This window comes from Gasterosteus aculeatus, chromosome 6, assembly GCF_964276395.1.
Source record: "Gasterosteus aculeatus chromosome 6, fGasAcu3.hap1.1, whole genome shotgun sequence".
Classification (NCBI taxonomy): Eukaryota; Metazoa; Chordata; class Actinopteri; order Perciformes; family Gasterosteidae; genus Gasterosteus; species Gasterosteus aculeatus.
The window spans coordinates 12,389,956-12,415,070 of record NC_135693.1 but is presented as its reverse complement, the minus strand read 5'-3'; the positions used below and the strand labels follow the sequence as shown (position 1 = coordinate 12,415,070).

The 25,115-nt window shown below is 41.7% G+C and overlaps 2 protein-coding genes across 3 annotated transcripts; one reads left to right on the top strand and one right to left on the bottom strand.

Annotated features, from left to right (window-relative positions):
• Positions 1-3,150: 3,150 nt before the first annotated feature.
• On the bottom strand, positions 3,151-10,187 carry chst3a (carbohydrate (chondroitin 6) sulfotransferase 3a). Its single transcript, XM_040179369.2, has 4 exons — positions 9,722-10,187; positions 7,364-7,533; positions 5,801-6,352; positions 3,151-5,408 (listed from the first exon to the last, which is right to left on the bottom strand). The coding sequence occupies exons 2-4, from the start codon at positions 7,441-7,443 to the stop codon at positions 4,712-4,714; spliced, it is 1,329 nt and encodes a 442-aa protein (XP_040035303.1). The 5' UTR covers positions 7,444-7,533; positions 9,722-10,187; the 3' UTR covers positions 3,151-4,711.
• A 4,203-nt stretch (positions 10,188-14,390) lies between these two features.
• On the top strand, positions 14,391-25,089 carry cdhr1a (cadherin-related family member 1a). 2 transcript variants are annotated; one of them, XM_040179445.2, is made up of 17 exons: positions 14,391-14,635; positions 15,234-15,329; positions 15,633-15,778; positions 15,866-15,916; positions 16,028-16,117; positions 16,280-16,366; positions 16,763-16,879; positions 17,051-17,194; positions 17,688-17,766; positions 17,838-17,938; positions 18,034-18,237; positions 18,907-19,059; positions 19,204-19,368; positions 20,274-20,341; positions 21,816-22,044; positions 22,133-22,390; positions 23,660-25,089. In XM_040179445.2, exons 1-17 carry the CDS (start codon positions 14,572-14,574, stop codon positions 24,200-24,202), a joined length of 2,595 nt encoding a protein of 864 aa, XP_040035379.1. In that variant the 5' UTR covers positions 14,391-14,571; the 3' UTR covers positions 24,203-25,089. The 2 variants fall into 2 exon arrangements, with proteins under 2 accessions (XP_040035379.1, XP_040035380.1); XM_040179446.2 differs by having other exon boundaries at positions 14,443-14,635; positions 22,903-25,089.
• The last annotated feature ends 26 nt before the right edge of the window (positions 25,090-25,115 follow it).

Here is a 25,115-nt window from a genome sequence, read left to right as displayed (position 1 = left end):
CAACTCCAAAAGGGCCGTTTTGAATATTTCTTCATTATGTGCTTTGATCTATGTTTGAAAATGTCTGTGCAGCTATTTCTGACAGCCCATCAGTAAAATTAGAAATGATTCAAGGACTAAGATAAGGAGCGTACCGATGCATTCAACTTCGACTGCAACTGGCAATCCGTGGAGGATTTATAACTAAATAAAGATTTATAAAATCCAACACAGTTTTTCTTTACTTCTTTTTCTACTTCTGATGCTTTTTTGTCTTCTTTCTATAGTAAAATAAGATATGTTATTTTCTTTTCCATGAATGTGTTTTTTTATGCCGTTTTATGAGTCCTGTACAGCGACAAGCCTGACAGAAAAGATTTTTGACTACAGGAAAATATTGGTCAAAACATGTTTTTGAAGGCCAACAAATATCAACTGAGGCAAATTATTGTGTTATTTTAAAAACAGATTAATAACATTTCCAATGTATTTTGGATTGAGGAGTAGGAAAATAAGACAACAAAGAACTGCGTTGCTCACTGTTTTGTGTACGAAAGAGAGAGAAGAGAAAGACGTTTTTTTTTTTTAATATATTATTGATAACAATTTGAAAGTCAACCATGACGTATAAAGTCTCACACTAAATGCATAAGTGCATTTATTTGTAGTTAGTGTGTTCGTTAGCTTTATGTGTGCTTCTACTCTGAATCCCTTAGAGATGCAGGTGTATGGTCTTAGCTAACATGAATTTATTTGGTGCCTTTGTCCTTGTGTTGAAAAGCACATTCATGTATACAAATATGCTTTTGGTGTGTAATTTGATATGCACTGAAACATGTAGTTATTGAGTTGCAGGCCACAAATCAGTGTAAATGATAAGCTTTGCTTTTACACATCCGGGGGCCCATTGTTTCATAATCCACCCATGCATCAGAGAGTCCCATGACAATTCAAACTCGCCTTTATGTGCTGCTCGGTGTTATGTTGTACACTGATGAGGGATTGTTCTATACCGTCGAAGATTAGCAAAGGACATGTGTGTTAAGTCCAGCCCTGTCTGCCTGTCATTATTTGCAGATTAGTGCTGGCCTGCAACCTCTTTGATGTGGACATCTTTCACACTTCTGTCCCTGTGAACTCCAGGGACACTGTGATCGGAGTGGAGAGAACAGTCGATTGTAAAAGGAAAACTTCCTGTAGGCCTAATGAGGAAAAGGAAACATCAAAACGATTCCCGTTGCACAAATGAGCACCTGGGAGAGGCCCCACACACATGCAAATCCACATATGCTCGCATGCACATAGAACATACATATATATATTTTTTTTTTGCACGTCCGTGAGCACAAACCGACACAGCGTGATATGTTCTCGTGACTCTTCATCATGGTGTAGCTTCTACTGCCCTCTGCAGTGCCTGTCACAGTATGGCGCTTTAAAATCCAAGTTATCACTTGATGGTTCTTTATCACGGGACGTATCCATGACACCAGCAGTACTGTTATTTATAATGCACCAGATACACTTTTAGTTTTAAAGCCGGCTTTGTAGTGCGGATTCCTTTTTTTGGGGGGGGTGTTGAACAAAGCAGCCCATCTGTTCACGTTCCAGCTCGTGGCTGAGTGGAGCCCCTTTGCAGAGGCAAGTACAACGCTTCTTTCAGGCAGCGTGACTCCAGAGGCATATGAGGGCACTCAGTGTCCCCCCCCCCCAACCGCAGGATTTATTTACCTTGCAGTGAGGGGCAGCTTGTAAGAGGACTTTGCTTGGAGAAAGTAACGGGTACAGAGACTGTGTGTGTGTGTGTTTGTTTGTGTGTGTATTTGCTTGAAGGGTGGAAAGAAGGACTGAAGTAGCATCGTGATTGTTGGGCCGTTACACTGGACAATTTAAGATATAAAAGGGGCATAGTGTCATAACCCTCCAAGAGAAAAAGTTTTAAAAAAACACACCCCCCAAAAAATAAACAAAAAACTTTCCATTCCAGGAAGAGAGCAGTCACACATTTTCCCCCCAAACAACCCTCACCTGTCTAAATCAGCTCCTGTGAGAAGACTGAGGTGGACGTCAGAGGAGGAACATCGATGAGAGACGGAAAAGCTTGATAAGGGGGAGGGGGGAGTTTCCTGTTTCCTTAGCCCCCCTCTCCTCCCTCCCTTACACAGCACAAGTAGTCATTGAATCTATGAGTTCAACCAAGGACACTGTGTCCCACTGTTGGTGCAGTAGTTAGCAGTTTGATGGCATGACTGTCCAAACCAGAGTCTCCAATGGAGCACACGATGCAAAGTTGTGCTACTGCTACCACAAACTAAACGGCTCTTGCTTTTTATTTAGCTTCTTTGTTTAATTTTATTTGAAATCTATAACATGATAGGGCTCATTTGGGTGAGACCGGTTCCTTACATGTGCTCAACAATAGGAATGCCAATGGAAGCTTGCCGAGTTAATCTATCCTCATAATTTAGAAACTTTAAAACAACTTCTATTCAAAGAGAGATCCTCTCAAATGGATGACAACATCTGCTGCGTTGCTGCCAGAGTGTTCAGTACATCAGGGAAGGGTTCTCGGTTAGTCAGCTTGACCGACAGCTGTGCACTCAAGGGCTTTCGGTCAGGCGCTAAAAGAATGCAGACTTGAATGTCCTCCCTGTCACTGCCTTTATTCGCCAGTTTTTCTCCATTGAGCCTTTTGGGGATCGCTGGGAACAGCATGCCTTTGGATGTGGAGTTGGACCGAGCATTCAAAACATTAATATCCATTTCATCCGATGTGGCTTTCAGCCGTTTGGCATTCCAGTGCTTACAAAAATACTTTTGTGAAAATGTTAAAAGTGGAATCTATGGACGAGGAATGAGTGGGAGTCCTTGTTTATCTTGAGACAAGTGAAGTCTTTATAATTATACTCAGCTATTAGGGATGGAAAAATTATTAGAATAAAGTAGTAGCACTGTTAATATTAAAGAAATTCTAAAAATAAATGTGTAATATTGTACTTTGCCCAGACTCCAGACAAACTTTAAATGAGGTAAAAGAAGGATTGGTCCCGCTCGTCCTTTCCCAGATGTGCCCAAGTTGAAGGATATGTATTGTCTTTGCTTTGACCGTTGGTTTTATCTGGTAACTTATTTATGATAGTAAAAAAAAATAAAGCAACGAGGAAACTCATAATGTGTATAGACTTGTATTACGTGTTACAAAGAGTGCAACTCAAATTCGACTTGCCGCAATATACTTACATATTTTTCACAATCAATTTTATTCAATTTAACACATTGTATCCCCATGGAGGTTGAATTCCCATCGTCTCCCCCCAGTCGAACACATACATAAAGATGGACTTTATTGGCACTCTGCATATCTGAATGGGCTGAATGCATAAACTGACTGTGCTCATTCTCGCCGTTGAACTTGGTACTTTATAATGTTCCCCTTTTGGCTCAAATACTTTAGCAGTGAGTTTGGGCAACGCGAGGCCTGCAGGTCGCAATGTATTCCTATTCATGTTTTAAACGCTGAGTTAGTATAAGCTCCCGTCTATATGTTCCTCCAATGCAAATCCCTTTCCACGAGCGGCAAGGTACTTTCAGCAGTGCTGCAGCCCTGCTGGACACAATGCCACCATTGAACTGGAGCCACAGTGGATACCTTTATGTGCCATCGAGAGGGACAGTTAACGCAACAGCACCTGGGCTTCACGTAAAGTGATAGAGGGTAACTGTATTCATGTGGACCTAACATCTTATACATTATTAAAGGACCAAAGACATCATTCGCAATCTTCACAACTAATACATTTAAAAGGGGGGCGCGTTTAGAATTTGGCAGGTTTTAATATTTCTGGTGATTTATTTTCTTCGAGTCGGGAGCTGATTTAAAGAAAAAACCTCCTTGCACAAGAATGTGTATCCTTGAAGTGCAGAAGTCTCCTTGAAAATGAAGGCAGCTACTGGCTTTGTGTAAGAGACACATGTAGGTATCTGAAGTAAGACGTTTATTCTATATATATATATATATATATATATATATATATATATATATATATATATATATTAGAACCTGAAAAGTATTACAAATACACATCTTAGGTCTTCTATTGGCCTCTTTATGGTATATTGAGCATTGCTTTAAATGGCATTTGGTCAAAGATGACAGATGAATGTTTTCCATGAAAACAACACAAATTGCGATACCGCATTCACCTGAGTCGGATATGTAAAGTCCTTTGAAAGCACATCAGATCTAATCTAAATCGATTCTATCAGTTGCCTAGTCGAGTACAAATTTATACAAAAGGACAGGATGAACTTGACAAAGTGAACCACCAGCGTCATAAACCCTGTGAACAGAAACATCTCTTTTAGACGTTCACACACACAGAACACCTAAACACATATCCCTTTCACTGTACTCTAGCCCTGAATGTCTACAAATAATCACCTATCATAAAATCCTACGGAAGAATCCCTCACAAGTCCGGCTTGACATCTATGGCCGTTTCATCTTGAATGAAACAGAGAGCAACGCGTAAAGCTTAAGTACCAGGCTCCTCGGTCAACGCGGTGTGTACATAAATACTTTCTTTCTCAAGTGGCTCTTCACTTATCACATAGAGGCACATCACTGGCGAGTATGAATTCTACTGCACGGCCTAAATCTTGCCGCCAATGGCTTCTCCTGCCTCGGGTCCATAGCAAGTGTTCAAGTCAGCTACCTGTTTCGACCTCTGGATTACTGAAACAGTTTCTCTTCGAGCAAACTGACGGACCTATTCATAAGCGTACTTTCATCGTGGACAAACCTGTACCCAAACAGCTCCATGGTCGGCCCGCACACTCTCTGCACCACCTGCGCCAGTGTGAAGGGAATGTTGAATCTCCATTTCTCCGCCTGCTCTGATGAGTTCTTCTGTGTGGAGTAGATCCCGCTGGCTTCCCGCGTGGTCTGAGTGTTCCTCAGTATCCACTCCCTCGCTTGGGGACTAAATGGTATCCCTGTGAACCTGTACATCTCCTCTGCCTTCTGCATGGGGTAGCGGGCAATGTCCTCATAGCGCACCAACATGTAGCGTCTCCGCAGCCAGCGAGGTTGCCTCAGTCCCACCTCTGCCGACAGCCTGATCTGGTCGCAGTTTCCTCTGAGCCTCTTCACCTCCTCGTCATCTTCGGGGACCTGGCCGTCCTGCGCCCAGGCCTTCCACGTGCGGTACTTGGAAGAGAAAGCCACCATGCGGGATGCCAGGATGGCCCGCGGATCTCGGACCAGCTGGATCACTCTCACATCCAGGCGAGGGTCCTCCACCAAGGGCTGCAACGTTTCCAGCTGATGCACGCGGACCGTTTTGATGGCGTGGTGTTGCTTGGAGAGGCAGGATTCGGAGGCCAGGGTCAAGTTCACCGGGCCACAGCGGCGAGTCTTGCAGTGGTACCTGAGACAAAAGTAGTAAAAGCTTTCACGGAGTTTCAAAGAGTCATTTCAGGCATGTTGGTAAGCAGCATCTAATCACCAAGCAACATTTTGTTGTGTCAACGGCACACAAACTTTAACGTTAAAGATTAACATTAGCGACGCTAATATATAAAATTTAAAAAATGATAGGACTGATAGCTGTAAGCATTCACCTCAGGCTCAGTTAAGGTTGAAAATGTGTATATTATTTTAAGTTATAAAATAGCTTACAGTGATTATATATGTATATATATATATATATATATATATATATATATATATATATAGTCTCCCTTCCTCTGTGCAACTGTATTACAGTTCAATTGAAGTTTCCTTTTTCAACAAGTGAGTTTCTAAAAAAATGCACAATACCTTTCAAAAACATCTTTGATTACAGGACTGCAGACCGATTCTTCACAGAGCGATAAACTGGACTCTCTGCGGAAAAGAGCCGGCGTAACGTGGTCCTGAGGCGGTGGGGAGATGAACTTCTCCAGGGGGGAGAAATCACACAGGAAGAGCCCCTGGAGAACGTCCCGGTAGATTCCTGCCGACACGGTTCCGTTGTTGGCCTCCGAGGCCGCGGTCAGCATGCGCTCCACGTGCCACAGGGGCTCAAACAGGTAGAACATGTTCCCCCCGTGCTGGTTGAAAAACTCCCCCACAAACGAGGAACCTGTTCGCGTTGTGGCCATGAGTAATATGTGCTTGCGGCCGCCGCTGAAGCTGTATGCGCCCGAGTCATCTGGGTCTTGGTCCTCCTGCTCCTCAGACATACTGGAGTAATTCACCATTGCACCGGTGAGTTTAGAGAGCAGGATTTTGAGCATTGCCAGGGAGCCATTTTGTGTTGTGTTGCTGTTATCAAGAGGAGTCTGTGGGGTCTGCTGTGGAATCTGCCGCTGGGTCAGTTTATCAGAAACCCTTGAAGAGATGGAGAGGTTGGATTAGCAGTAGAAACAGCAAAGATAATTTGAATATTTTACATTTAGGGTGTTTCAGTTAAAGCGACACGTTGATTCTATTCCTGAGTTACATGATAAGAGCACTACTAACTTCATATGAGCGGAGTCAATCTCATCAGATAACTCAGCAGAAGGTTTAATAAGCATATTTACAGACATCCTGACAAGTATTCACAGCTCTTCACTTTTAATTTTGTCACAGCCTTATTCCAAAATTAATTAAATTCCAAAATTCTACACCCCATAATGACAAAGTGAAAAAAGGTTTTATGGAAATTTTGCAATACAAGAACGAAAATACAACATGTACATTATTCGCAGCCTTTGCCGTGACACTCGCATTTGATCTCAGGCTCGTCCTGTTTCCACTGATCATCCTTGAGATGTTTCTCCAACTTGATTACAGTCTACAAATTTTGATCAAGCTTTTTTCACTTTGTCATTACAGGGTGTTGTGTGTAGAAGTCTGAGGGATTTAATCCATTTTGGAATAAGGCTGTAACATTACAAAATGTGGAAAAAGTGAAGCGCTGTGAGTACTGTTTGTTCCTCCTTTGAAAGCAGCTATACTCAGCCAGTGGGAGGCAGAGCGCTAAAGGATTGCAAAGGAAAACGTTGAATTCATAATAGCAACAATAATGGGTGAAGGTAAGCAGAATATTAATGTTATGTTCAATAGAGCTGAAGGTGATCGAAAATGTATTTACAGTCCATTACAGTCCACCTGATCCTCAGAATTCTGAAAAGGGCCATAAGTTACAAAAGGCTGCTTTGAAGCCACAAGGTGTCCTTTAGCCACTCGACTCCACCCAATCACTGCACACCACTAGCTTCCATACATTTATTTAGATATCGAGACGGAGGCAGATGTGTTTCTTGAGTAGTACTTCTTCAATTGCAGAAGCATATCTCCGTTAAGGAAATACATTTGAACTGCAACTTAACGACTGATTGTTCTTCAATCTCTTACCTAGACAGGATGTTGCTTTCCTTTTCGATGATGACCAGGGCCACGATACAGATGAAGACAATTGCATATTTGGTCTTCATTCTTGAGTCGCGGCGTCGTCACTGGACGTCTTAAAGAGTCTAGTCTGCGGGGCTGGTGAAAGCTCGTCACGCAGAGGCTAAAGCTTCATTCTGTAAGAAGACAGACAGTTGAGTAAATAGGCAGCGTGAACCAAATAGACGTGATTCATCTGTGACACATCGTTACATACATCGTTATCCTGGAAACTGTGTTTGGCGCAACACTTTTCATAGGTAAATAGAGTATAAAGCTAAATGAGAAGCCGTAACAAATGCATGTCCAGCACCACCATGAAGTCGTGCAGCAGACATTGCATTAAGTGGAAGACATAAACTATAAAACTAAATGAGGCAGAAACAACAAAGAGGCAAATGGCTTCCCGTCTTAGCTCGAAAACAACAGTTGCATTGATCTGACACCGGAGGAATGTCCTGAAGTTTGTGCAACACGGCGCCTCTTTATTTCTTGTTTGCCTCATTTCTTAGGGACCGGGGGAAAAAGGACGGCCCGGCTTCTCGGTCAGACTTGGGTCAGTGATGAAGAAGACGACGGATGAGAGGGGGGGACTTAATGTAAACAGAGCGGGTTTTCATCCTGATCCCTTCCACATGGCACTGAGTCAGGTAAAAATGCTTTCAGCCGCTGTGATATTTAACCCCCCCCCCCCCCATCTCGTTCACAAAGAGTCAAGAAGTGAGTCTGTTACACATGTGCTGGTGTTTGGCATCATTTCTCAAAAACTGTATAATGCACCGGCCTCAACAGTCAAGGGATCATTTGAGATTGTTTTTTAATGTTAAGCAGCAGATGTATGCAGGGAAAGTCAGAACTTCTATCAAAACCAGATCTTCCATCATTGAGCGTAGTCCAGCGGATGTGTTTGTGATCTCTGTTCGGATGAATATAGGGACTGTTCCTCGTTTTTTGTGGAAGCCATTTTTGCAGCATGTCAGCAACTTTGAGAAGCCTTTTTCATTTAGAGAAAAGAAAAGTCAATCATTTAAAACTCCTCGTGGCCTCAGGCAGCCTGTGAGAAGCACAGGGCTCCGGGAGTCACGTTTAAAGAAATATTCATTGTAGTTTTTCCCCACACGTTTCCAAAATGAACCCTGTAAGACTACTTGATCACTAGAAGCGGTTCGTACAATACTACTAATACTGTGTAGGCTGATCTTTGAGGCAAATCAGTCAGAAAGATAACCCACAAACACGTTACAACAAATAACTATTCCGACATCATTTTAACAACTTTCATGTTAATGAAAAATGAATGTAGCCAACAGATGCCCCCGCCCACGTACAATTTGAACCCGTCAAGACAGTGAATAATTTCTACAAAGGATGTCATTAGGGGAAAAGGGACACAGTTTGTGGAGTGATTGTGCGCTCTGTAAGTAAATATCACCCAATTATCTGAGCTTAATACACCATAGGCGTCAAACTGTCAGGTTGAAGCACTTGAGCGGAGCACTTTTACATATTCAGGAGTCACTGGAGCGCTTGGCAAATCTGACTCTCTACTCAAGCAGAAACGCACATCACTCTGCTTATCATCTCACTACAAATTACATTAATGGCTGCCTTCAAAGCCTGGAAGGCTCCGCTGGTTATCCAGGGGCATTGTAGTGTAAACAATGGACTGTTTCACGCAAATACCGAAAACCGGTTCAGGATTCATGGATTTGGGCTTGGATGTCATTTGCAAATAAATAAGTCTTCCCTCCTATATGTATCTATATCTATATATGTATAGAAATCGATGTATATGTGTGTGTGTGTGTGTGTGTGTGTGTGTGTGTGTGTGTGTGTGTGTGTGTGTGTGTGTGTGTGTGTGTGTGTGAGAGGAGTGTTGAGGGGGGATGCTACAGCCATCATTAGGGGGGGAGGGGGCATTCAATTCAGGAGCCTTCGTACCCACTGAACCAGAATGAATACAGACTGATGAATACTTCTGCTCACTATTAAGTCTGTGAGGCTTTGGAATATTCAAAATGCACTCTGGAATAAATGATTCTATGACTACCTCACGTCTCCAATACAGAGAGTTATTGATTATGCGAGACGACGACAGCCTCCGTAATTCGCGCAACCATCGTTTATACCTGCAGCATAATAAGAAACGCACATCACACACACACACACACACACAGTGACATACTTCGTTGTTATTCACGTCGCGTTGCGCGTGCACGGCCGCGTCGGAGGTTTCGTTTTTGTTGTTGTTGTTTTTTTTAAAGCTTTCAGTCATTTCCTGCCAGAAAAAAAACTGGTGATGTTCGAGTTCCAGATGTTACGAACCTTTAGCTGATCTCTCTGTGTCTCTCTCTCGTCTGTGATCCGGCGAGGAGCAGCGTGGTCCCCTTCGTGGCATCCTGCAGCATTGTGTCGGAGGAGGACACACACTGCTTCATTGTGTGTCCGCGGCGCGGGGGCTCCTCTCTCCTGCCCGGATGAACGAGAGGCAGCGCGGAGGAGCCGGACGTCTTGCACAAACACCGAGGTTTAGGAGGAGGGCTGAACGGAAGGCGAGCGGAAGTATAACATGTTTTTTAGATTTTTTTAAATTAAATATTCAGTTTAAAAAAACAACACAACTTTGTGTTACAGAGGTCATTGTTGGAATCTCTGATAAACCGGGAGATAGATGCAGTAATTTGTCCTAAACATTTTTTTTTTTTGCTTAACTATCATCCCTTAGGAAACTTTCAGTCAACTTTCCCCCCATGTGCTAATGCCGCTGCTCGAGCAGCGCACGTCATCCGGTGTGGGCGAGGTCACGTGATCCCCAAATCCCCCCTGCACCCATGTGTGTGAGGAGGCCCCTCCCCCTTTCATTGTACACTGCTTTACATCAACGACAATCGTCTACCGGGTGGATTCAAGAATGTTTGGAGATTCGGTGTCTGTTTATCCAATCGGAAAAAGGAAGCACAATTGAGAAATCCTTAATCTTACTATAGGCTGCTAATAGTGTTCACATATAGATACATGTCGGTAGATAAAACATACAATCAAATGTAGAGTGTTTCCTTCAACTTGAAATACATTGATCTTTCTTCATTTATTTGACCTTTATCTAACCAAAATAATCTTTATTTAAATAGAACCTGGCCAAGATGGAAGCATAAAAGTTCAGTAACAAACCGTAAAACGAAATGCACAACGATTATTAACAAATCATTACCCCTTTATATTTTTGCCATTCAGTTTCGCTTAATAACATTCTTCATTAAAGCCATGCTGACGTCAGCCCTGTTGCCGCAGACATGATGTAATTAGAATAATTTGAAGGGAAGCTGTGACCTGCCTCCCATTACACACTATTTAAAACATGTGACGTACATTCATTCGGATCCAGATGCGGTCATTTCATTTCTAAATATCTCCTGACCCACTCCGGCACTGGTAGTGTCTGACCACATGAGGGCAGCAGTGTAAAAGCAGCTGAGACTGAGGCTCACTTTTTATACTACGATGTGCAACAGCATCACGTCAAATTCACCTAAACACCGTATCACTTGTTTTACTAAAAAGTGTATTATACATGTATATAAAGTAGACTAGCAAGGCGTCGTGTTTTGGTTGTTGTATTCTATCTGCTGGTGGTCTTTTCGATCCTTTACGATCCCTGCAGAAGTGTGTCTGCTCTTTTAGGATTTCGGGTGGTTCGTGTCTCTCTGTTCACGCTGCTGGCACTCTTTGAGGTTTATGGAATGAAAAGGCTGTCAACCTACAGTATACTCTGCATGGAGAGATTAAAGGAGTGACCTAGTTGTAGAGTGGACCAGGACTAAAAGCGAACGTCTGCCCTTGGCAAACCCCACTAGAGATTATCAATAATAATCCAAAATGGCAAAGCTGAATTGGGTGTTTTGACAACAGGTGCTCCAACAGACTATTTTTGACCTGGTAAATCAGATTTCTCCACAATAATATTTCAATTTTATTTCTGCCAATCCTGTACACGTGAACACATTGGTTATTCGGAATGGAGAAGTAGGATTGATATAATGATGCTTTTTTTTGTGTGACTGGTGTAGTTTTGGTATGATTGGAATTCTTGTAATCCAAATGTTCATGACGTCATAGTAGAACTGTTGTTTGGTAGTCGTCACATTTCAGAGATATGAACAGGACTTGAGCCAAACTAATTCCACTTGCAGCTCTCTCCGTCAACAGCGCTTCTTGATAAATGGCCAGAAACATGCACTCAACTTCAACCACATAACGGTAACATGCAGCAGAGGGAAGCATATAATTCCAATTCATCAGCAATGCGATAATAAATATATGTGGCACATGATTGTTTTAGTTCAATAGTTCAAAATTTAAAATAACACTAGCGCACAGCTAGGAAAGGCAACTTTAATTTTACAGCCCATTTCATGCACAGGATAATGCAAAATGCTTCATTATAAATCTCTGAAGATAAAAAGCGAGAGACAATTAAAAAGCCTTCAAAAAGATAAATGTAAAAAAAAAGGGAGTTGAATAAATGAAAGGAGACGGCACATTTTATTACTGTGTAATTTAGTGATGGCCGACACATTTGTTTGCATTTGAAAGTAGTCCCATGAAGGAAACATATCAGTATTCATCCTTGTTTCCTCCTCTGCTGCTCTTGAGTTGTGGAATTCTGCCGGCTTAGATTGCCAATTCCTCTAAGGAGCAACACTGGAGGTGCATTTGGATAAAGAGAACAATATGATTCGAGACATGGTGCATTTGTGTCAGTGGCTTGTCTGTACCCGTACTGTTGGAGTAGTAGCTTTGTCTGCGTAAAACAATAATCCAGATGAAATTATGAGCGTACAGCAGCAGGCTGAAGTGATGAGCATCTCGCTGAAATTTCCCTATGGACGGCCGTGTGGCTCCGTCCTCAATAGGAACAAAGAGGTCAGCATGTCGCTGTGATTGAAGGCTGAGGATTAGAAACTAAGGAGATGACTACAGATGAGCAGTGAGCTTTTATCCGTATGATTTTTTGCAGTGATCCTTGCAAAGACACTTGCACATTTAAGTTGCGGCATCAGGTATAACAATCAAATGTATGTATACTGGCATACATCTGAGGGTTTAAACATTTCTTAACAAAACTCCCGTTGACTTTTGACAGATGACAAAAAAGAAAAAACTATTTCTTTAAGCTCACATATTGTTGCAAACTATATGCAACGTATCCACCGATAGAAGGCCATTATTTGTGCGCGCTAATTGTACCGTACATGTATGTCTGATGGAGGACGTGCGCCACAAACAGGCTCTGCGCATTACAAGATGAGGTGAGATTAGAGCACAGTGGGTTAATCTTCTGGCCAGCCATCTGCCAGGACCATGAGAATTTAACCTGAAGCCACGGCCTTGACTTCCAACGTACATAAATAATCTGACAAGTGATCTTTTCTCGTTTGATATACTCTGCGCCCATTGTGTAAAAATGATCCATGTTCTGCTTCGAAGTGGGTAAAAATAAGTGATGGAGTTTGACTACGTTGCCTAATGCAGGACAGTTGGATGCTACAAAAGGACTTTGATCATAAGTCATTCACTGTTGCTGGTTTTATTCTGCACGTGTTTGTCACTCTCACGCTCCGTATCACCATGTGAAAACCTAAGGTTTTCTGAAAGCACAGCTTGTGCAGCGAGCATCCACTGAGCTCACGCTGTATAGCGTAGAGTCTACCAGCACCACTCAGATTATAAAGTAGATTTACATTTAGTGTGAGAATGGACAGTCAATGGTTTATTCATGTGTGTAAATCCCCTCGGACGAACACTTCTTCTGACTTTTTTCAATGGGAATGGCAAAATACTGCAACGCTAGTAAAAATCTACATTTCTTTCCCGCCGTTGTTCTCGGCTACAGTGGAAACATGAAGAGAAATGTAGATAAAAATGTCTCAGGCTGTAGTACCGAAGAGACTGCGTTGTTTATTACAGGGGACAACACAAAAACGAAAACACACATGTTATCATTATATTCCATGACTTCCATCTAAATCCTACCCACTGTTCCTTATAAAGTCCATGTTTAACTAAATTAAGTTGGGTCATTCGTGCCGCTTTGAGTTCCATTAATACACTTTTTGAATTGAATGAAAAAGAGTTTTGAAAGTGACTCGTAAACTTGTAGACACGCGGTGTCCTCATGTGTTTCTAGAAATGCTCTCCTCATCAGATGGAGGACAACAGGGCTTAATATTATGCAACATATATTTTAGCATATTATACAACAAGATTATCAAACATGAAGATTAGCCAGTTTCAGGCCACAAAAATATCATTTAAAAAGTCCCAAAGAGTTCATCATTTGCCCCTTTTTTAATTAAAGAGGGACACAATGCACAAACGTTAACAACAACTAAAGGGCTTTGCAAACCAAACAAATCAAATCCATGACTTCCATTATGGTTCAAATGTAATTGTGCGTTGTTTGTCGTTATAATTTATTTAGATTTCCCTTTAAAAAAATGAAAAATGTACCTGAGCCTCTTAGTTATATTTTTATTTACTTAATGCTACAGAAGGTTGTGGAGTGTATAGCGGATGGTACTGTGGGGCGAAACATTGAATATTAAAACAGTACAGAATCTTTGTCGATGTGGTTACAACATTTGATCTAAAATAGATCAAAGACAGATAACAGAAGTTACTTTTAATACATAATTTTCACCCATAAAAGAGTCACACCGTTTTTATAAGGGAGAATTTAGTATATACTGGGTGGCTATTATTATAACATTTGACAAATGTCCTCACCAGCAAAATATTACAATAGCTGATTTTAAAATCAGGTTTACATCCTGGATCAGAGGGTAGAATAGTGTTGCATTAAATTTGTAAAGCTATAATATTTTGACAGTTCATCTTTCTTACCTTCAAAAACAACATCTCTTCCATGACACTTCTGTTTATTTATTATTCATATTAAATAAGAGCTGCTGTAGTTTCGACAGCGCCGTCTGCTGTGGATTGGCGGTTGAAGAAGCCCAGTTGGACGCTCTTAAGGGTTTCTCCTAAGATGTCATTGGATTAGCTTCTGCCTTCAGCCATTTCCAGTCGCACACCAACACCTTGAGAGCCGAATCTGATTTACAGGACTCTCGAGGGAACTGTCTTCATGGTGCGGTTTCATAACTTTGTTCTTTATGATGAAGAATGTAAGGATATTACATCTGCCACTGCTTTTTGTGTTTGTACACCCCTGCCTCGGTGAGTTTAACTTTTAAATGATCTGCTCAACATTGGCTTGTTGTTGTTATCAGATTGCAAATGCTATTCAGATATATTTGGGTCTCTTTGGGTAGATGATTGTACATTTTTCTTAAGTTTTATTGAAATCTATATCGTCTTGCCTTACCTGGTTCCTCGTTCTTATTTATATGTCTGGTTTCCCTCTGTATGAAAATCACAACAATGTCAATGTTTTAAATGGTTAATATTCAGTTGGTTGTGATATTCTAAACAGTAAAAGCATTATTCCGGCCACCAGAGATCACAGAGCTATGTATAGAAAGAGTCTTTTAGGAGGTTGACGTAACTCACCTTTAATCCCAGTCAAACTGAGTGACATTGGTTTATATCCCAAGTTTATAAATGAAGGCTGTATGTATCTTTGTGGTTACTGGATGAAGGAAAACATGTTTATGTGTTTAGTAACTCAATGATCAATTTGTAAAAGGAATATTGCTACATCTCACTACATAATACTTTTTAACTTGTAAACAGTGTCCATAGTAAACACAAATAGACAGCAAACACAATATTTGTACACCCACAACACTTGAATGATGTTTTTATTTCACCGTAGCTTATGCAGACTTTGCCCCTCACTTCTACGACAATGGACCCTACATCTACAATGGGAACCTGGCACTGTTTAGCCTCTCGGAGGATACGGCTGTTGGTACGTTCTGACATGCAGCACATTTAGTGTGGACAGCTGGTACGATGGTGCGATAACCAAGCATTTGTGAGCCCATGATGGTAAATAGTCTTTGATGGCTGAACAGGCATCGTATTGCTTGTAAAGTAGATACTCACACCAACATGCTCATTTGTTGGCACCACTTGTTGATGTGAAAAAAAATGTTGCTGTCTGTGAATTTGGTGCATTCCAGGACACCTTCCAGTCAGGTTCCAGTTACCTATACATTCACTCTCCTCCAGTCTGCCCTATAAGCTAATGTCACAACATTTATGATTCCAGGTACACAGATCTATTGCCTCAACGGGACGGACCCTGAGGGGCAGGATGTGAGGTATGGTCTTTCCTTTGACCCGGGGGCCAAAGAATACTTCAGGATTGACCCCAAATCTGGAAACATCACATTGGTGGAACAGCTGGATAGAGAAGTAAATGTAGCATACAGGTGGAATGCATGAGCAATTTCACTAAGAGATGTCTTTGTGTTTATCAACTTGTTTTCTTTGTCTGCTCAGAAACAAGATTCTATTGATGTTCTGGTTAGCATCACAGATGGGCAAAGCAGGGTAAGGATTTAGTTCAGCAGGTGATCATGGTATCTGGTTCCATACCTAATAATACATCCCACTATAATACATTTCAATATGTTTTATGTGTTTTTTTCTTGTTCTTGTTAGGTAGTGGAAAGAGTCACAGTATTTGTAATGGATGCAAACGATGAAAAACCTGAATTCCAAAACATGCCAGCAATAATTGACGTCCTGGAAGTAAGTTAAGCCAACACAGGATGCTTTGTGAACCTGAAAACACGCTCTCTTTGTAAGAATAAAAAAAAAGACTGTATATTATTTAAGAAACATAAAAGTGGATCTGGGTAGATTCAGTTCTTTTTAAACCCAATGTGACCTAAATCATTTTCTGTCTTTTAGACAATTGAGTCTGGCATCAGCATCTACAAAGTAGAAGCAGTGGACAAAGACACGGGCTCCGGAGGCTCAGTCACCTACTTCCTTCAGGTATAACTGGTGGTGGTGAGGATGGGGATTAAATCCCAATTACATTTGTGTTCGGTACTGAAGGCTTTGACCGGTGTGGCAGAGAATGTTGGTTTGCACTGTGGGCCGTTAGGCCCAATGAACAGCTGGCCTGGTGGAGTGACAGAGACGAGTGATGCACTGCACATCTGGACACAGCAGCTTTCACCTTGCTTTCTCTGTCCTTCTGCACGTACCCTATGCGCTGTGTATGACTCTGGATGGTACTTCAAGTGGCCATTTAGAGTTTTTAATGTAACCATCTGACCACTATTCATGATATCTCTCGTGAGTTGTTTAGGGGGTTTCAGTGACAGGATTTTACTCACGTGACTGAGAAAGTAAAATCCTGCGTTTGTTTTTGGTTTTCTGTTACAGAATCCGCAGTCCACTTTGTTTGCCATTGACAGACATAGTGGTGTCCTCCGTGTCAGATCTGGGGAAATGTTGGACTATGAAAAGACAAAGACCCACTTCGTCACTGTCATTGCAAAGGTAATAGGCGCTTGAAAACTAAATAAATGTGTCTTTTGCGCAGCGGAGAACCAAAATCGTCATACTTTAAAAGTCAAAGTAGCTGGAACTCTGTGTACAATAGTGCCCTCATCAGATGAGTATAAACTTTCTTGAAAGGTAGATTTGATTTTGATTCTTCTTTTGTCCAAGGATGGTGGGGGTAATTTTAATGGCAAGGAGCAGTTCATGTCGTCTTCTGCTACCCTGACAATCAATGTGATCGATGTACAGGACACGCCGCCATCTTTTATCGGGACACCGTATTTCGGCTATGTTTATGAAATCTCAGTGCCAGTGAGTATGAAACAACCTTCTGTGAAGAAGCATCAAAAGACAGATATCATCAACTCAGATCACTCAGCTTTAATCGTTGACATTTCTCAATCTTCATAGCTTTCTTCACAGCGGGTGAAAGCTGCATTATCTTTGTCACAAAATGTCAGAGATTACACGTTCTGACTTCTGGAAATAATTAGGATCACGACATTTAAATGTACCATTAAATGTCCTCCTGTGTTCGTTGTCTTGGAAAATGTTAACCAAGATGTCATACGTTTTGTTAACAATGTTATGCAACCTAATACTGAGTTTCATCATGTTGAGGGTGAGTTGTTTATCAGTAAAAAATAAGTTCTCTAAGAATATTAGTAGTATCCGTGAGTTAAATAAGTATAATTTACAGGCAGCCAGCTTTATTCCAGGTCATTCTTGCATCTTGGTCTTGAACTTAACCACACATTTTTCTAGTGATATAAAATAAAAAACATTCCGATGATCTTTTCCGCAGGGATCAGAAATATTCACTGTTCTTGCCAAAGATGGAGATGTGGGAAACCCGAATCCAATCCGCTATTCCTTTGAGGATGGTAAGCACTTCATTTGAAGGACAAACGAGTGATTGTTTGTAAGTTTGTAAGTCTGTTGTTTGTCTCTCCAGGCGACGATGGTATTTTTAGCATAAATAAAACAACTGGTTGCATCACACTACTGACTCCCTCTAAGTATCTGAAGAGAGAAGTCTTTAACATTAAGGTCAAGGTAAGTTGCAGCTCACACAATGAAATTGGTAAAAATCCTGCAGTCTGTGAAAATGTGGTCTGACCTGTACAACCTGCACCCAACCTTTGGTCCAGGCCTCTGAAGTAAGTCCTGAAGGCAGACTTATGGACCACGGGGTGACCACACTGGTGATCCGTGTGGTGGACCTGAACAACAATCCCCCCACTTTCTACGGAGAGAACGGCCCTCAGAACATGTTTGAGTTGACCATGTATGAGCATCCGCCTGAGGGGGAGATACTCCGGGGGCTGAAAATCACTGTCAACGACTCCGATCAGGTGGGGGGGCCAATATTGTCTTCCACATTTTCACCTACACTGACTCATTATTTTGAAATAGACTAAACAGTTTATATATTTACGGAGTAGTTAATAACTTTTAGCCCTGATACGGTCTCTACCGTAGATGCTATAATGATTATGTTACACTGATTATGTAATAACACTCATCCAAGGCCAAATTACATTGTTATCTAATAATCAACATTCATTGTGCCTTTCCATCCATGAAATGACTTTAAGCCTGCCATTATCATGGACAATCCTTTTAAAATTGCACAAAATTTGAAAGTAAGCCAACACAAATTAAAAGGCGCGCTGTAGTTGTACCATTTGTCAGCTTAGTCACTTTGGGTTTTCCAGCTTCTTGTCTGAGTCTCGGCCAAATAGCTGATGTTCACCAAATGGGTTCTCCGATAATACTGTTACAACATCATGGCGAGCTCTCTCTGTCCGGAGATATTATCTTCCACCACTGATATCCTATGGATTTATTTTACATTACGGTAATAAATACGAAGATTTCGTATTAATTGAATGGACTGTGTACCACATGGGTTATGCAGTATGTCTGCATACCACATATAGATCCAAGCATCTGCAATATAACTTTCATTTGCACTAATGAGATGTACTGATAACATGATGGTGTGTGTTGTTCTCTTGCAGGGCGCCAATGCTAAATTTAACCTCAGACTGATTGGACCAGGAAGGATGCTGCGAGTCGTCCCGCAGACTGTACTCAATGACGCCCAGGTCACAATCTTAGTAGAAGACTCGGCTGCCATGGACTATGAGAAATACCACTTCCTCACATACAAGGTCAACATGCGGCGACCCCCCCCCCCCCACTCCCATCCACATAGTACACACACGCACACAACAAATAGCAGTGTTGTATCACCTGCATCTGCTGTGTGTTGCTCTTTTTGACATTGCTTTATTTCTCATCCTTCTCCCCTCCAGCTACTCGCAGTTGAGATCGATACGCCCGAGAGATTCAGTGCCACAGCGGACATCGTCATTCATCTCCTGGACACAAACGATAATGCTCCTAAATTTTCTTCCGATTACTACATCGCCAGAATTCCAGAAAACTCACCCGGCGGCTCCAATGTGGTGTCTGTGACGGTGAGAGTCTTCATCCTGTCCAAAAAAAGAAAAAACATGCCAACGGCAATGTACGTCACTCTGAGCTAAAGATTTGAACGAAATGCTCAAGAGGGACGTTAATTCCCTGAACGCTGAGTTTTTGAGCGGTGAGGGGTGGGGATAATATGTGAAAACATAGATAAAAGCCAGGCGAGGTAAGCTGCCAGATGGCTATCACTTTCATTTCGTTGTGTAACACCAAATTCCCTGATTTTTTCCCTCTAATGCCCCCAGCAGCACATGTAGCTGCAGCACAGAAATGTGTGCCGAAATAAACACATTCAGCAACGCGTTCCAGCGTCAGCTGGTTTGAAAAATGAAGGACGGATGACTTGTTTTTTTCATCGCCCTTGGTTCATATCAGCCTTGCAGAAGCTCAAAGCAGCAGGGGGGGGGGGGGGGGGGGGGGTCTGCTGATAAATCCTGCCCTTGCGTGAACGCCACAGAGGCTCATTTCCTTGATCCGAGGCAATTTCAATCAGATGAAAGAACAGCCGGCAAGTGACCTTGGACACATTCAGACAGCAAACTGGCATCCCTTCAGGGACAGACAGACTGGCAGATTAGCCCAATGCCCATAACGATGTTAACATGACATCAAAAAAGAGTCTTTTTATAGCTGACCCCTGCACTGTTATCTTCCAATCCAGAGCATATTCATTCAATTTACTGAGTTCACGGCAGCAGACAGTTCTCTTTTCTGATTTAGTAAAGATGCACGAACAAATGTAACATCATTTTTTGGAGGTCTATAAGCATTGTGACGTTGAAAGTGGGAAATGCCTTTGCTCACTGAGAGAATTACAGATTACACCGACTGCTATTAAACTGACATAATATGCACGAGTGCTTCAAACCAAATCATGTCTTCTGTTTGTCTACAGGCATCAGACCCCGACTCAGGACTTTGGGGAGACGTGAAGTACTCCATCTATGGATCAGGGGCTGACTTGTGAGTTTAAGAATGTTATTTTAACTTTAAAAAAAAGTATATTTATTCAGCACCGGCCCCATCTTCAAATGGATCTCAGCCGTGTAATGCTATCGGCCGTCACAAAAAAATACATTTATTCTATTACATGAACAAGCAATTCCTTTTATTAAAGTTTGCCTCAGTTGAGACTCTGTATTGCCCCATTGTCTCATGTGTAAACATCCAAATAAAGTCACCAAGGCTTATACAAAAATATTATCAGCTGATACCAGTATTTGTCGACAGTAGAAAAACAGGAAATTTGTTGAAATTATTAACAGATGTGGCTTTTTAATTATAGACCACTGTATTTATGAATACCTCCCGCTGTGAGTACACATCTGCTTGAAAGAGTGCAGTACGGAAGCAGCAGACTTGTTTTTCATTTTACAACTTTGTTCAGTTTGGTCCTATTTGCTGTAGTCCCTCAGAGGATTTGCTCGTACTTTATCTCATCTCGATTTTTATTAGATTTCCTGTAAGAAGTCTAACCTCTGAGTGAAAGATCAGCAGTCAGTGTTCTCTGTTAATAACACACAACATACCCTCAGCTGGCCTTTCCCTTCACATACAGATACGGCCTGTGAGATCAGCTGCACGTCCAAAGCACATTTTAACGTGCATACCTTATTTCATACAAGACAACGCGGCATAAATACACAGGTGTATGTCAGTGGAGACTTGTTTAAGGTAGTGGTAGAGTGTGCTTTGACCTCTCGGTAAAGGTTCGAGCTCTGCAGCATCGATTTAGAGACGTGTGACCTCACACAGCAGGATTCCCAAAATAAGCAGCAAAGAGATTTGGAGCACTTTGGTTTTTTTAGTGGAAGCTTCTTTGGTCAAAGCCAGTTTCTAACGGTGTCGCTTCAGTTCACTCCAGAAATCTCTTGTTAACCTACACGGGGTCTGCTAAACTATACATTTGACATTTCTGACTTTACACTTGTTATATGTTATCTTGTAGAGGGGAGACAGGAACATGTCTTGCTCTTTACCTTCTTGTGTGTCTTTGTTAATCCTGTTATGGGATTAGAGGAGAAAATAGACTTCTGTTTCTTCTGATTGGGATAAAGTCACTGTAGGGTAACTAAACAAGTTGGTGAGTGAAACAATCTCTCACTATACATTAACCGTTTACGAAGAAAATGTATTTGATGTCAAGCAGTAATTTAAGTTATGTGCTTTTACTCAGCAAGGAAAAGCCACTTTGTAGACTTCTGATAGTAGCTCTTAAAGTTTGACTACTTGTTTTTAGGGTTAGGTGTCCATCCCTTCAGAAAGCTAAATAAAATCATGAATAAATAAATGATCCTTTCATAAAGGCTCACGTTCCTACTCGTGACATAAAATTATGGTTTACATGATCAAAAATGATTCATATTTAAAAAACGTGGCTCTCAATTGCATAGATAATAACTCTTGATCATATTAACATATCCTGTCACGATCACAGGTTCCTGATCCAGCCCTCATCTGGGATCATGTACACACAGCCGTGGGCAAGCCTGGATGCGGAGGTGAAGTCCAAGTATAACTTCTATGTGAAGGCAGAGGATGCGGAGGGAAAGTACAGCCTGGCTGAGGTCTTTGTGACTGTGTTGGACCTGAATGACCACCCGCCCGCATTCAATGACAACTTCCTGGAGAAGACGATGGTGATTGGAGCACCAGTGAAAATAGAGGTATTTGCCCTTTCATGACGTACTGCGTCAGACGAAGTGAAACTCATGTCTTAAGTATTATCTTTTTTACTGAAACACATCTACGCAGGCTGTAGATGACGATGCAGAAGTGCCAAACAACGTTATCGAGTACGCCATCATGAAAGCCGAGCCAGACAACAACATCTTTGATATCAACACTGACACGGGGGAGATCATGCTCAAGTCCTACATCAAGTCCATGGCCATCATTCAGAACATCACCAAGCAGAGGGACTGCACCTGGTCACTGGTGGTGCAGGCTCGGGACCGCGGCCAGCCGTCCTTCAGCACCACGGCGGTCATCAAGATCGACATCACTGAAGCCGTAAGTTGCCTTAACAACTAGATGAAGAATTATAAGTCAAACCGTTATGAGGCGTCACAGCTGTATATATTATATGAACCGAATGCTAACAAGCTTAAATGCATTAAAACGTCACAAAGTCACAACCATCAGTCCATCAGTGGACTAACAGGGTTTGGGATAACAATGCCCTGTTATGCTGCTCTAATGTATTCTAGTTGTAGCTCCAGGCTACTATATACTATATTATTATATTGAAATAAATGTTGTTTAATTTAGTTATAAAGGTATGTAAAAAATATGGCTCTCACACATATGAAAAATCATCCAAATGTGTTACTGCTATTTTCCATCTATATTCCCAGAGAGTGTTGGTCTTTCTATCAACGGTCTGTAGTGGAAGCAAATAATCAAATGTTGAAACATTTGATCGGTTAGTATGTGCGGCTTTCTGCAAAAAAAGCTAACGTTAAAAATGAGTTGTCAGGACAAAATATGTGATTCTCACACAAATGCAATTGTCATGTTTTCAGATCAAATCCAGATTTGTCTCATACTTCTTGGGCCTAAGGAGACGTCCGGGGGCTGTGTTTGGGATTTTTTTTAGCATTGTCACCTTCGCCATTTCACTGACAATCGTCATTTCGACTCTTATATACTGGAACTCTGTGAAAAAGTCCCGTGTACAAGCTCAGGGCAAGATCAGAAAGATTATAAGGAGGCCTGTGCCGTAAATGAAGCTTGCCTTTTGAGATCATCGGCACAGCGGTTCTGCAGCTCTGACTCCGCAGTACCAAGAATGTGCAGAGTTTCCTTTTCAAAGAATTTTGTAATAGAACAAGTGTCTGTGAAAGAGTACAGGAGCACACTTCTCATTGTCCCTTTCTGGGGATTTAGTACTATATGACACCACAACAAATAATAAAATGACCAAATTTAGTTTCTCATAGATTCACATATTCATTCTCAGATGTTGGATGGTCTCAGCTTTGGGTTTCCCAGTCAACCTCTCTGATCTTGTCTTGAAAAACAGTAGAACATTTAATTAGACTCAAACCATCATTTATCAAGTATGTTTGACTTGTAAGGGACAAACAGTCTTATTATCAGTATTATACATTTGCAGTCATTTAGTTTGCACCTCACATTCAGCTTCATCAAAATGAAGCTGAATGAACACATGCAGGACCACAGTTCATACACGGGACGATATTTTAAAGTTAATCTTAATGTGTGTCGTACTGTGACTTCAGTCCCATGGATATGAATTGTCCCTGTGCTCTTTTACAGACCCAACTCAGTGGGGGGCCTTTGGGATCATTTTTGATGCACAATAGAAACAAGCCATTGCAAATCCTAGGCATGCTTGCTGGTGTCATTATTCTCATGGTCGTAGTCACAGTCGTCATCTCCACTGCAACATTCATGCGCAACAAAAAGTCCAACCGGATCCTGCCTAACCGCCGTGTGAGAAGGAGGCAACCGAAACAGCCCTGGAACATCAGAAACCCCTTCAAGGTACTAGAAACTCCCGGAGAGAAATTCAGAGTGGAAGAGGAAGAGCCGGAGGTCATCGTGGAGAATGTCAACTATAACAACAACGTGACCGATGTGGTGAGGCAGTGGCCTCCGCCCCCTCGCGCCCCATCTCTTCCCCCTCCGCCGCCCACTTACATCCCGGGGGAGAGGCAGTGGGCAGTGCCGAGCGTCTCTGCAACAGTGGCCCCCAAACCGAGAAAGAAGCCGTACATGAACAGACAGGACACCGTGAACTCAGCGCTGGTCTCAGAGCTCAAGATGAGACTGGAGCAGAAGAGGCTGCTGAAACATTGATATTGCTCGACACAAATTAAAAAGTATAATTTATTAGCCGCCCTTGAGCTTTCGTGACTTTTATCAGCAGATCCGATCCGCTCTGTTGCCATGAAAATGAGAATGTTTCCAATTGGACATTTTGTCCCAAAACCTGAAGGTCTCTTCGTCGATGTTGCGGTAAAGACGAGATGGCGAAATAAACTAAATCTAGAAGCTCTGGAAGAGATGCTAAATAGACCTTAAGACTGTTTTTTCAACAGATCTTTTCAAGGTCAAGTATGAACTGTGGAATGATATGTGTGCGTGTGTTTGTATCTGCAGGTGTGCGTGTGTGTGTGTTTTCAGATAGATGAAATACACTGAAACAGCTTAAATCCTTCTGCATCAACAACGTGATTTTCATGTGGTGGAAAAAAGTTTCATCATTTATCACCGGTCATTGTTTTCTTTAAGGTTTCTGTGTCATTCCGTGACAGATAAATCTCACCGTTTGAACCATTTGTTGACACCCTAGTGGCTTAAAGTCCTCTTATCTCCTGTCGGGAATGAAGTCATTCAGATTCCAACAAGCAAGACAGTTTATTTGGGATCCAACCAAGCTCCTTACAAGAGATTTCATGACACTTGAATTAACTAAAGAGATCAGCCATGGGGCCCTGAACCAAAGTGATCGTGCTGGGAAGACCTTTAATCCTTCTGCACAGGTGTAACTGCACTGGTTGGACTCCTGGTTCATAGCCGCCATGATACGTTTATTTTCCAATTGAAAGGGCTGCATCTAATTTGTTTACTGATGTATTTGTCGTGGTTTATCGGTTTTAATTGGTGTCTTTTTGTCAAAGGCGGTTGCTGTTAAAACACCTGTAAGGATTTTACTACCAATAAAGAAAGAGCGTAATTTGTAATTCAAACAGTTTATTGAGTACATCTT

Bases quoted from the DNA above. Each gene is read 5' to 3' on its own strand.
- chst3a (XM_040179369.2), bottom strand. From the start codon at position 7,443: ATGAAGACCAAATATGCAATTGTCTTCATCTGTATCGTGGCCCTGGTC. The intron at 6,353-7,363 runs GTAAGAGATTGA...CATCTCTTCAAG, and splicing joins GAAAGCAACATCCTGTCTAG to GGTTTCTGATAAACTGACCC. The intron at 5,409-5,800 runs GTATTGTGCATT...CTTTTGTCTCAG, and splicing joins ATCAAAGATGTTTTTGAAAG to GTACCACTGCAAGACTCGCC.
- cdhr1a (XM_040179445.2), top strand. From the start codon at position 14,572: ATGATGAAGAATGTAAGGATATTACATCTGCCACTGCTTTTTGTGTTT. The intron at 14,636-15,233 runs GTGAGTTTAACT...ATTTCACCGTAG, and splicing joins GTTTGTACACCCCTGCCTCG to CTTATGCAGACTTTGCCCCT. The intron at 17,939-18,033 runs GTAAGTTGCAGC...CCTTTGGTCCAG, and splicing joins TCTTTAACATTAAGGTCAAG to GCCTCTGAAGTAAGTCCTGA.